Genomic DNA, 14047 nt, shown 5'->3' with positions numbered 1-14047 from the left:
GACAATTGACGTCAATCGACCACCGAAAAATTGACTAATGATAAATTTTTTAATTTAATGCCGGTTTCCGCGCGAACTTGATTTTGCCCGGATAATTATTTTGTAAAAAATTTTGAATTTAAATAAAAGTGAAGGACGAATTTTTTTTAGTCAACAAATCGATCGCTATATTGAGTAACACGACTTGCAGTTTACTTACAATCACAAGTCCTTACATTTGACATTATCCAGGAAATTATTTTATAAAAAATTTACCGAAATTTTCGATTTCAATTGTCAGTAAATTTATCGCGATCTGAATGAACATAAAAATGATGATAATTTCGCATCACTAATTTGCAGTAAAAAAAACTCAATTATCCTTGAGTAATTTTTCGTCAGACGGCTGATTATTCATTGAGTTTTTAAAAATGGAGCGGGTATTTTAATCGAACTAGGGGTAAAAAAATGTGTACACTGTAAAAAGAGCGGTGTTAAAAATGGAGTCATTTTAACTCCGCCCGGTGTTAAAATAAAATTACACCGGTGTAGGAGGAGTAATTCAACGGTGTTAAAAATACCGGTGTAAAAGCGGAGTAAAAACAGTGTAAAAGCAGGGTAACCGGTGTAAAAACGGAGTAATATCGGTGTAAAGGCGGAGTAATTTAACGGTGTTAAAAATACCGGTGTAAAAGCGGAGTAAAAACAGTGTAAAAGCAGGGTAACCGGTGTAAAAACGGAGTAATATCGGTGTAAAGGCGGAGTAATTCAACGGTGTTAAAAATACCGGTGTAAAAGCGGAGTAAAAACAGTGTAAAAGCAGGGTAACCGGTGTAAAAACGGAGTAATATCGGTGTAAAGGCGGAGTTATGCCGGTGTAAACGCGGGGTAAATTGCGTCCGCTTGGAGTATTAACTTTAAAGATTATAAAACACAAAAAATGTCAGTTCTTTATGAAAATTAATCGTTATTTTAAAACTTAACGTTATTTTAACACCGGTCTAGAATATTTACACCAGCAGCGGTGTTATTTTAACACCGGAGAATTTTTTTGAACACCGGTACAGAATATTTACACCGTCGGTGGCGTTATTTTTACACCGCTTTCGGTGTTGAAATTTAACACCGCCAATTTTAACACCTACACCGCTTGGACTTACCCCAGTGATTTTTTACAGTGTATGTAACGAAATTACGTTGTAAGAAAATGAAAATAATAATAATTGAAAGCAAAATTGTCAAAAATACGGCGTTAGGTCCTTGCGGTAGGTATTAAAGCTTGGGAGCCATAGTCGTTATCCTTGAAAAACGTGTGCACTCCTTCGTTTTGTTTCGGCGCATAGCGGCCAATGAATAGAGAGCAATGTTGACGCGTTGCTGCTTAGGCTCTTATATATATATAAGTAGTAAATGTATGTGTGTTGAAAAATAAATAATTGTGTGGGTTAAAGAGGGATGAGAGAATAAAAAAAATTACTGAGGGCAAGCGCATAGACTTGTTTGAAAGTGAGGATCAAAAAAACAAGGTCATGAAATGCTATATTTATATACATATTTTAATTGTTATTATTATTAACTTTTAAAATATACTTTTATTTAATTTACTTTAATGGAAAATTTAACTTTAGCCTGTTGTTATTATGGGTCTTTGTGCTCGAGCTAAAGATTTTTTGAGCACAATGGCTTCAAGTGGTCGGTGGTTTTTAAGATAATCTAGACCTTGATGAATTTTTATTTTCTTTTAAATCGTGTACGCGCAGTTAAATTCTTGGGTCCTTTTCACAGGACAATAGAGTGACCATTTGCGCCGGGTCCGGGGTGGGTGGGTCGAGGGGAAACATGAAAAATGTTCAGGAAAATTTAAAATGAGAAAGTTTTGTCCGGTTGAATAGAAAAAATATATTTAAATATGGATTTTGCAGACAAGTACGTACCGAGACTAATAATTGACGGACAGAATTTAGAGAGTTTAGTTTTTTGAATGCAAGGAATTTTAAACTACAGCCCGGCGAGTAGAAGAGATACCGAGAAAATAGACCAATTTTCTTTTATTTTTTTTTTAACAGCCTGGAGTTGTTAATTTATTATTCTTCGCAGCTTTTTTTGCTCAAGCAGTTTGTCAAATAAGTGCGAAAGCTGCGATTTAGTGAAGTGCTAAGCTTGCCAAAGCGTTATTTTAAAAATTATCAATTTTTTTAAAACTTTTTAATCTGTGCAGTGAATTTTGTTGCAACTTTTCTTCTTGAAAATGTCAATTATTTTGATTTTTTTTTTTTTTTCAACTTTTTTTACGTAAATTACTTACAACAACGTGTCTTCTCACTGGCACGCCTAAATTCACCAACTGCAGGCTGTCACGGTCACGTTTCTTCTCCGTGAGTGTGTAAGCTCTTCCGTTAGACCTGGCCTGTAATTTCACCATCATATTCTTCGATAATGTGTTTATATTTAATCATCATCAAAGCTATCATTTAAACTCCAATCTCTATTTTAAATTTAAACTCCGCTAATTGCTAAATAAATTTATTGAATTTGAAAAAAAAAATTTCTTCTCATTATTACAAAAATTTGGACCGTTAAATTTTTAAGCGTGAAAGGCATAATTGTACTATACAATTAACGCACAAAAAATATGGTTAAATTTCCAGGAACTAAAAAAAAAAAAATTCAAACTTAAATTCTCCTCCCTCATATATATTTTTACTCCATACCTTCGGTTCATACCAGCACACTAGCCAACATACCTACCTACCTACATAAACCCAAGGTAAATAAATTTAAATAGTGTAGAGTATAAGCATCAATACACATTATGAGTATAGTATATATAGGAATTTACGAATATAAAAAAGCACGTATATTTATATATATGTATGTATGGATGGATAATATAAAAGTAGATGAATATAAGCGAGAGTCAGAGAGAAAGAACAAGTGAGAAAATATACCTGCCGTTGGGCATTAAGAAGAACATCATACCCTCGTCACTTTGACCGCAGTCTTAACATTCCCCTCACCCTCCACAGACTCACACATACATTTAAATATATATATATATAGACGTAGTGATGGGCATGGACATACATCCATAAGAATCAACATCCGTACATCCCTGGCTCCATACGTGCGTACATGTACACCAGATTACAGACGTATCTACTGATCTCAAAGCTGAAGCTGGAGCTGAAGCTCTCGTTTTCATCTAGAGGCCTAGAGCTCTACTGTCTCAGTCTTATTGCGCTGAGCAACTCTTGCTGTTGGCCTCTACTCACTTTTATTTAAATGAAAGACGAGTTGGTAGCAAATGAGCTAGATAAAAATAGAGAGACTTGGGGAGAGATGGGGAGAGAGAAAGAAATAATGACCGTGCAGTGTACCATGTGAGGTATGGAGTCGTATCGACTTGTTGGTTCTTTCTCTCCTTCAGTCTTTTTCTTTCTCTGGTGGTTTTTTTTATCCTGGACTTGGGACTCATCACACCCCCGCCCAATCACCACCAAGTAGAGCTACAAGTCTGAGACTCACGATATAATACACAAACAACAACATAAGGCCTACATGCCTCACGTCGAGTTTTAGGCCTGCAAATTATCATTCTGTACCCCGGTTTAATGCAGTCGGAGTCAGACTAACAGCATGTCCTCATCCCCGTATACATTTTATACCGCATTCTTTAATACGAAAAAAAAATATAAAAAAATGTACGTTATAAAGCCGAACTATATGGCTTCTTTTTATGACCTTCATTACTTTATTATTACTTTTTTCAATAGACTTTTTTCGACGCCAATGGGTGAATATATGAAAAGATTTTGTGTCTGCATTTTAACACGGTTCAATTGACAGTATATATATATATGTATAGATATATGGGAAGGGCGGAAAAAATGGGACATAGTGGGCAAAACGGGCCACCCCAACAATTGGGTAAAAATTTTTATACGACTCTGAAAATTTACGACTTTTCTCATCATTTTTGTACAATTTCAAGTATTCCAAAATTTTTCAATGGACTCAATGTATTGTTGGCCAAAAAAATATCTAGTGTCTTCTTCGCTCTATTTAAATTTTATATAAATTATTAATCTTCAATACCCTTACAATTTTTTTTCAATTAGGGGAAGGGGGGGGCAAAACGGGATACTTAACAAAAAATTTAGTTTTTAGGGACATAAATATCGTAAATTGGCTTCATTTTGATTCTATTTGAAATAAATATAACAAATTTTAGACTGCCATCAGAAAAAAATTTTTTATTTTTTGCGGGCAAAATGGGATACCCCAAAAAAAAGTAAATTTTTTTTTTTTTTTTTAAGTGAATAAAATTGATGTAATAATGTCTTTCTAAATTGATGTAAGTAATAAAATTTACTCTCAACATATTTTTAAAGAAATTTTTCCTTGTTATTTCTTTTCAAAATTTGAAATTGGCGCCAATATTATACTTTTCGCAAAAAATATAAAAATGTTTTTTTTTAGCTTTTAATAGTGTAAGATGATACTAGATGTCATTTTTGACCATTTTCGAAAGTTTTTCGAGAAAAAAAAATTTTGACGAAATTTTGAAGGTATCCCATTTTGCCGGCCTATCCCGTTTTGCCCCCCCCCCCCTTCCCCTATATAAGATTTAAAAAATTTTATTATTGCCGTTTCTTTTACTTTTTTTTGGGGGGGGGGGGGGTCCAGTTTACCCACTCGGTTAAAAAATTTTTTTCTATGATAACTGGAAATTTGGTTCAATTACTCCAAGCGCAAGTCAACAAAATAAAATTTACTGTTTTCAAATCCACAAAAATCTATTATTTCCCAGCGGCCCCGTTTTTCCCACCCTTCCCCTACATTTTATTCACTTATTAGAAATACATCAGTTCGGTCTAATTGTTCGCTAGCTAGATGACAGGCAAGTCGTAAAAATAAATTTTTTACGTGAGTACTCTTAAATGCACGAGATTATTACAAGGCATTGTCAGACTTTAGTCTCATTTTAAGAAAAAAATTTAAGTTTCTAAAAACGTGATTGACCTGCGACAGATGGTGCCTATTTAAACTAAACTGGTAAACGTTTTTTTTTTTTCTTATTTTTTTTAAATCGGTATATAAACTAAAATATTTAACTTTTGGAGTTAAAAATTTAAAATGCGGACATAAATATTTGATTTGTAATTAATGTAATAAATTCTTGGTTTATGATTATTGTGAGCATGAGTATGAGTATTGGAGTGGATGTTAGTGTGCGGCGATGAGTAATAGAGAATTTTGTTAATTATATTTAATATTTTTGGTGACGGTGAGAAAATGAGAAAAAGAGGATCCAATAAAAATAAAGATGGAGATGGGAGAGGGAGAGGAAGATAAAGATGAAGATGGAGGTGGAGATGGAGATGGAGTATAAGTAAAAATATAAAAACGAGTATAAGTATGTAAGTAAGAGAGCCAAGTGGAATAAAGAATGAAATAATAATAAGAGGCAAGAAAGATGATGAGCAAAGAATTTTAGCCAAAGGACCTTGAAGCCAACCCATACGTTAGCTTTTATTAGTCGGATGGGTATGGAGAGAAAAACGACAAGAAATATTGTCGGTAGAGAAAGGGAATAAAGTATATACACATTGCTATATTATATCCTATCCTATATGTCCGCCATCACATATATGTATATAATATCCGTATCAATGTGTGCCGCTGTACATATCTATATTAAATTTCCAAGAATAATAGCAGGAGAGAGTTTTACAATCGGCTGGGATATAGGTAACAGTCTAGTCGGCATCTAGGCCCAACTAGGCCCCGAACTGTTGTCGTATGTTTTTTTGTTAATGCGTATAATCTAAATTCCCGGTGAAATAGCCCACTGGATTTTTTTAAAAATAATAACTTTAAGGTACAGCTTGATAATGTGAAACAGGAACTAGTATACTCAGTAAAAGAACAAAAGAAGACTAAAGAACACGCAGAAGAAGAAGAAGAAGCAGAAGGAGATGGCCAACAATAACAACAGGACGCAGCTTATTTGAATTCAAATTTATAAAACCTAATATTTAATACTTGGATGTATTATTTTCTGTTGACTCGATATAATACCTAGCAGTCACGAACAGACGCCATCTGACGTATGTACAAATTACTAGTGTTACATTTATGTCTAGATGTCTGTTGTGTGCTGTTATTGTTGTTATTATTGTGTTAACGTGTGCTGAAATAACAAGTAGAGCTCCTGTTATGCCGAACCGGCTAATCTGGAGTTGGTATCTAGAAATTTTTATCGAGCAATTATAACGATTAGATGCTGAGAAATAAGATACTTGCAGCACCTGTCTTGTAGTGTAGCATCATCTGTCTATGAGCGATTCTGATAGAGAAATAGTTTAAAAAAATCTGGAAAACGGTCGACCCGCAGGGCCGGCGCCAAAACTTCCCGCTGATTCGAGCTCGAGGACCTCGAAAATACACTTCTGTACATTGATTTTTTTTCGAACTCCAGGAGCGAAAAAGTCTTGTCTTGATCTAAGAAAATTCAAAAAATAAATTGTACAATTTTGATAATTTTCATTTTTTGAATTTTTCGAAGCAGTTTTTAGTCCGGCGCTGAAAGAAATTTTAAATCAATGACTTTAGGCGCCACTCGACCCAGCATTTTAAGTTTTCAAAAATGATACCGAAAATAATAAGCTGGCCTTTTTTTGAAAATTTTAAATTTTCTTAGCGGGAGGTTAAAAAAAGTAGATAAGTTAATTTATGTTCGGTTGGTTATTTATATTTAGCAATTTGCCGGGTTTCAATACCCAGTTCTTAGAAAAATCCTTAAGCCAAATGACAAAGTAAAATAATAAAAAATGAAAGGTGTATACGTATATATATCTTTTTTGCATGACAATTGGTTAATGATTTAACGAAAAAAGGATCTCGAGTTTACGGCAGACGGCAGGATCGCCATCAGGTATAAATACAAGAACGTAAATACGTCGAGAGTGGAACGCAAGTGGACAAAGAAACAAAGACCCGAGATAGTGGAGACTCATCGTAGAGCGTAGACCAAAAATTACCGGGGAGTAGATCCTCGAGCAGCCCAATATATATAAGAACTAAACCTTAAGTATAAAGATTTGTGCCGGCGAGTCCCTGGGCAATGGGCAGCGGAAAAATACGAAGGACGCTGGTCTAAGCAAGAAACTAACTTGTATTAACGAATCTAAGTAGAGGCAGAACAAGAAGAAGAAGAGGTACGAAGAGCAAGAGGGATTTTTGGTCCCCGCCAAATGCGAGCCTATGTACTCGTATTCCTCACCTCTGTGTGCCGGTTCGCATCTGTGTGCTCTCACACATTTTTGCAGCGGGTATATCCATGTATCCAGTATCCAGCATCCAGGTTCACCCGTCGACAATGAATCCTACCAATCCTACCAAGCAAAGGTATAAGTTATAATAAGTGGTATGGGGTAGTTGTTTAACTTTTATACCTAGCTATATCGCCACACTATACCAAATACACTAGAGTAGTTTTACCACACGGTAAAAAATAATAAAAATAACAAGACCAAGACTAAGACCAAAACCAAGTAGTCCAAGAGGAGTAAGAACTTTGTGAAGATAAAAGAGGAAGAAGAAACAAGTCCCAACGAAAAAGCCGCGACATACCTACCTACGCATATAACCAAATACTCATCTGTTTTATACATTCTTTCTCTCTTACGCTCTTCTCAGGTTTGCCATTTACCAACACAGACACACACCACCGTCAGCATCACCAGACACGATGGACGGCGACTAATGTAATGTAAGATGGGCGATGAGGACTACTCAGACACGACAACCAAAACTAAACGAATCTTACCTTTTACTTCTTAAACGTCCCTACGTTCCCTCCCTGAGTTCTGTCCTCCTCGGTCCTCCCAATCCGAACTAAAAACCAAAACCTTACATATATCCATCTCTCAACTAACTTCCATTCTACTTCTTTGCGTTTTTACGTTCACGGATTATATATATAATACCTATAGGCTATAGCTATACCTACTTCTTTACTACCTGGAGCGACTTGTACCCGGGCTAATGTAAGTTTACTAGTCCTCAGCTCGTAGTCTCAAGTCTCCAGACCTGCGGACCCCTCAAAAGTACTTGGTTACATTCTTCAGCCTTTAGCTGAATATAGTACCTCAATATATTTTTTCTTTAAACAATTCCACGTTATAGTTTCTCCGTACACCTTTTTTTCTTGCCGATATATTTTTTATACGCTAAAGCAATATTTTACGAGCGATCGATGATCGAGTCCGTTAGATTGCGCGCGGGATTCAAATTAGCCACGCAGTTGGCTGCTTCTGAGGGTTTCGCCGTTCCGAGCTGCTGCTCCTGAAACCCTTTGCCCGCTTCAATGAGCCTCCTTACGTTATTGTGTTTATGTACATACACACATACATACTTTCTGATCATACATGTGATGCCTCTAGTCTCCAGCGAAACCAACCGGAGCTCAGTATCATTGATTAATCCATACTTATTTAAAGACAATTTTAGTTTTTGCGATGACGCAATTACAGGACCGTGTCCTCTGTTACTTTTTATACTTTTTATCACCAGATTTAGATAAGTGTGTATGTATATAGGAGGCTAAAGCCGGGTATTAATGGCCCCGGCATATTTTCATGCCTCGTCGAGCTGAGAATTCTCAGCGATAGAAGATTTTTATCTTTGTCATTTTTTTTAACGGCTCATCTACTCACTACTGAGTACATAATTTGTACTGTATGTACTAACAACCAATAGAATAACAATAATTACATTTAAATTTTGGCAAACGTAATCGAAAAAAGTGTAGCCAGGTGCTGAATCCAACCGCCGTTTTTTTTTTTATTATTATTATTGTGATGATGATTATTATTAAATTATTCATGAATTCACTTAATCGCGTTTTGCACCTATACAGCGAGAACCGAGTGAATAATAACAGAGAGTAAACGTCTCCAGTCTGGTATATATACCTGGTCTAGCTGGTTTTAAGTTAAGTCTTTTTACCAATGCGTTGCGTTATATATATATATATTATCTTTTTCATTCTCTCATCTGTATCCCAAAGCATGTTACGATGTGTGTATGTGTGCACGGACGTATATGAGAGTAATCGAAGCTAATTTCGCAGAAAAACCGTGCCAGGTAACGAGCAACATAAATTCTTTATTTGACCACCCATCATTTAGCTCAACCTTATCCCCCATCTTCACCAGATCTCTGTAGTATTTAAATAATATTTTGTTTTTTTATATTTTTTTTCGGCTGTCCGAGATACTAGACCCGTGGGTAATACGAGGACACGTCACATGACTCGAAAATAAGCCCGACACCGAATATTTTTAATTATCATTCGACAGTCTCGATCTCGAGTCTAGACTACTTTGAGAGCAAGTAACCTTTTGCTAAGAGATATATGTATGTAAGCCCCAAATTATTACCAATCGTGTGTTATTATATTGTCGTGTATGTGTACTTGCCTCAATGATGTATACACATATGGATTTTATATATTAATATCATAAAAATGTAATTTGTATCAGTATTTAATACCGAGTTTCTACTTTCATTATAATCAACTTTCACTAACTTTGATTTATCAATAAAATTCATATATTATTTATCATTTTTCTTATTATTTTTTTTTCTTTGAGTCATTAACTAATTTCGAGATTTATGGGAGTAAATATTGTCAAGTTTAATCCATTAAAATAAATATTAATGTCTTTTAAAAATACTCTCCCCTAAAATTCTTGTATTATCCGGAAACCTGTTCAATATTTTAGGTATGCACCCAGAATATATATATATATATATATATTTATGTATGAATGTATAGTTTAAAAATTTTAAGTTAAGTCGAGGTAAAGACTGACTGAAAGATGACTAGGTTTATAGAAAGGACCAGGATCACAAGGATCAGGTCAGTTAAACTTTTAAGAAAAAAAAAATTACCGGTCCCTGAGAAATCACAAAATTAAATTCGAGCTGTCATCTCTTGTGAAAGCTATCGCACTAAATATCTCAGAAATATATAACCCACATATCTGGCCACAATACTTAGACAATATGTTAATAATCAAAATTTATAAAAAAAAAAAATTTTAAAAATGATCAAACTGCACTCAAGTATGAAATAAAATTTAAGCCAAACTTCATTATCCCTCATCAGACCGGTTTTGCGCATCAGATACCTTTTTTTTAATACTCATTTCACAAGTGCTGAGTTTCAAGTCAATTTTATAAGATAACGGTTTTTTTTATTTTATTATTATTATTTTTTTTTTTTATTTTACAATACCCGAATTTTACGATACAAATACTTTTTAATTCTTTGTTCGTCACTGGTTTATTTAAAACAACATACATACATACATACATATATATGTCTATATACAAACTGAGCTATAATTCATGCTAAATACATGCAAGAAAAAAAATAAACTTGCAATTTGATCATGTCTCATGTATCATTAAATAATCCCCGCGGCAGCTCATTAGTTACTTTTCCCAACAAAATAAATTACCTTTAATTAAACACCCGCAAGTTCTTACCAAAAATCCCCGTAAACCAACAAATAAATATACCATTTAAATTAAATACAATTAAATTATAAATCATAATAATAAAGGAAAAAAAAAAAACGTTTTTAATAATTCGTTAAATAAATGACTTATGGGCGTTTCTCCATTCTCTTTTCACATGTATACGTATATATGTAGCATATAAAATAAATATATATATAATATAATAGCGAGTTGGCGAATTAGCCCTCGGGTGTTGTGTAAATTATTTTAAAAAAATTATTTTTAGGCGCAGGTGCAAGTACGCCACTAAAAACTACTCTAGTGAACCCGGCATACTCTTTCTGAGGATTCGTGTCTCTTTTATCTGGCATTATTCTAGGAACCAGGTAAACTATTTCACCAGCGACGAGTGTGTGTGTGTGTGTGTGTGTGTGTGCAAGGATGAAAAACAAAGAGAAATAATAATAAGATAAAGCAACAAAAAACGGACTTAACCTTGGCAGCAGTGGATAACACTCGAGTAGATTAAATAGCAGACGTCAAGGTGCAGTCTGCTCTTACACATCCATGTATAAATATACATGTGTCATATATATATGTGTACTGATGTATAAATACGAATATAAGAAAGATGGAAGGGAAGTAAAGCAGGAAGAGGGAAAAAGAGGATGATAAAGGGCACGTGCGAGAGAGGAAACCCGTTCGCCCGTGGACGGAGAAGAAATCCCTTTGCTCCACTCCGGTGGATAGGAGCATCAAGCGAGTAGCAGCAGAGCAGGCGCACACCTCCAATTCTCCATCAAGCTTATACACTGACCTACATTCTACACTACACACAAACCGGGTCTTTTTTCTCAAAGTCTAACCGTTTGACGGATAGTATATTAAGCTACAGAAGTCTGCATTGACAAAAACCAACCCTCCAATTAAACAAAATTAAATTAACTTAATTTAAATGTAAAAACAATACTAGTAATAATAATGATGATGATGACGATGATAATTTATGGTAAAAAACTCACCGGATTATTGGTATGAGTGGAAGACGCAGTAGCAGCAGTGGCACTGTGTTCATACTCGTAATCGGCGTCCCGATCTCTGTCTCTGTCTCTGTCCCTGTGTCTCCTGGGTACATGCTCGTCGATCAGCGGCCTGTGGTCACTTGGAGCTGCTGAAGATGCGCCACGTAAATCTCGTTCCCTCAAATCACGTTCCCTAAAATCGCGTTCTCTGAAATCCCGTTCGGTCCGATTGGACTGCCTAGACATTGCCGGCTGCTTCTCCTCCGTCTCCACTTCCAGCTCGTCCCCCTTAAATATTTCCTCCTCCGCGTCGTCTTCCTCGTAATCGTAATCCTCTTCTTCTTCCTCTTCCTCCTCGTCGGAGTCGAGAAGCAGCCGTTCGGTACCAAAACTACTATTGCCGCCAGCTCCGTGCCTTATCCGTGCCGGGGGATGACGACGTAGGTCACTCCATCCTCCACTGACCTCGTCGTCACCCGGACTCCCGGCCAGGCCGCGGGCTGGAGGCAGCACACCCGGCAACGCTCTGCTCACAATCGACCTTCTGGCACCAGGGACACCACCAGCTCCGGCACTCCTGATGACACTCGATATATCGACAAGCTCGTTTGATCCTGATGACGATGGTGAATCCAATACATCACAACGGTAATCACCGGTACCACTCCCGTGTCTCGATCCAACCGTTTCCTCGCCTATACCATAACCTCTGTGTCCACCTGGAGAGTCGACAGTTGACTCTGCAAACACCACCACACCTCGTCTTCCTCCAGTTCCTCCGCCACTTCCTCTGGTATTATTAACGCCACCGCTTACGCGGGGACGTTCTTCTTCTCGTCTACGCGTCACCACTTAATTTTCAATATTATTATTATTATTACTATTATTAATATTATTACAACAATCACAACTCTACCTTTACTTATTGCCGATGTCCTTCATAAAAACTCAGTAGCAACGTCCAGTCCTCTCACGTCAACCGATGACAGTTATCAGGATCCCCAGCCACAACTTTATGACACTTGTCTTGCTCCGCTTTGTGTGTCGATTTGAAAAAAATAAATACATAAAACTCGACAGCACACAGGACACAGCACACAGGATGTCTGATGTCTGAAGTCGAATTGACTGATGTATAAAAATGTATGTAAGCAACAGCAGTGTAATCGTGCGCAGAGACGATATAATATCGCGAGTTAGCTTGCACTAGTTGTCCTCGAATGTAGGGCTGTGGGTCGTGTTAGCTCAACACCACCACCCACTTCACCTCGTGCCTTTACTTGTATACGTTGTCCTCAATATATACAGCTCTGTTATCGTTATAAATGTATTATATAAATACATATATACAAATATATGGTGATTCAAACGTGTGTGGTTACTTAAGCTCAGCTGCGCCAACAGCCACTGCAGGGCAATGCGACGATATCACTATTTTTTACCACTAAAATTTATTAACTTACTAATTAATCTCTTACTTAATTATTCATTATTTAGCTTTAAATTAACTCACGATAGTTCACCTTGAGATTTAAATATTATCTCCCATCTAATTTCATTAATTATTATATTATAATTAATATGCACCTATCACGTACGTTTAATTACGTTTAATTATGCGGTAATAATCATAATTATAATAATAATAATAATAACAACAATAATATTAATTATTGGTATTTAAACGAGTTAAATAATCACGTTAATAAACACGACATCCCGCCATTTTGTTTTTTAAATTTAAATATAATGTTAATTATTTAAATTTATAATTAATTATTATAATTACTTGTACTGTCGCAAGTTGAATTGACACTTGTCACTTGTAAAATAAAAATATATAAATAAACCATTTACTATTTAATCAGTTTTCGTAAATTTGAATTACACAGCCGGTAATGTTGATCGTGTGAAGAAAAACCCTTATCTGTGTGAAAAATTAAATTATTTTAATTGATAACAACAATAATAATTGTTATTGTTATTATTAGTCTTACGAATATTACTAATTTAAAAGTTATCTGTACGGTAAATAGTCTGTGAGTGTAACGTTAAAACGACGGTATATTGGCGACGATGTCGTCGTGGTCGTTTGCGTTTGCGTTTGCGTTAACGTTATTTTTTACCCGATTATGATAGTGGATGATATGGAAGAAGGCTCGTATGGGGATGGCTTCACCAGGTTCGCGTGCCCTCGGTCTCCGTCGGCGTACTCCGTTAATAATCGCGGCTTTTCGCTCCCTCTCAGGCCCGTGTGACGTCATACATGTAATACGCGGACCCGGTGCTCGCGTCTATCGATCTTTGGAGCAGCGCATGCGAGTATGCAACGATATATACATATATACAATATATATTGTTACATTTTTCTTCATCGGTTATCATTACTTACTCCAACCCCCATTACATTACTTATTTATTTATAAAAACTTTCATTTTCTTTTTTACTTTTACATTTTTTTTAATCGACAAATTCAAATTCAAATTTATTTTTTTCGCGGGAAAATTTTTTA

The 14047-nt window shown here is 35.6% G+C and overlaps 1 protein-coding gene across 8 annotated transcripts in view; it reads right to left on the bottom strand.

The window, feature by feature from the left end:
* Positions 1-13686, bottom strand: part of LOC130671806 (voltage-dependent L-type calcium channel subunit beta-2) — a 28085-nt gene extending 14399 nt beyond the window's left edge. For 3 of the 8 annotated variants that reach the window (XR_008990579.1, XM_057475888.1, XM_057475890.1), the window contains exons 1-2: positions 11535-12385; positions 2285-2386 (exon numbers count right to left, since the gene is read on the bottom strand). Coding sequence is in view for 7 of the 8 variants with exons in the window: in XM_057475888.1 (XP_057331871.1) it covers positions 2285-2386; positions 11535-11780 (348 nt within the window). In the remaining variant the exon portion in view is untranslated. Of the gene's footprint in view, positions 1-2284; positions 2387-11534 lie in introns of all 8 variants that reach the window. The other 5 variants (XM_057475883.1, XM_057475887.1, XM_057475885.1 and 2 more) reach the window with 5 other exon arrangements.
* Between the last annotated feature and the right edge of the window lie 361 nt (positions 13687-14047).

The sequence above is a fragment of the Microplitis mediator genome, chromosome 7, assembly GCF_029852145.1.
Source record: "Microplitis mediator isolate UGA2020A chromosome 7, iyMicMedi2.1, whole genome shotgun sequence".
NCBI classification, from domain to species: domain Eukaryota; kingdom Metazoa; phylum Arthropoda; class Insecta; order Hymenoptera; family Braconidae; genus Microplitis; species Microplitis mediator.
The sequence above is the reverse complement of the archived record's forward strand: the minus strand, read 5'-3'. Positions and strand labels throughout refer to the sequence as shown.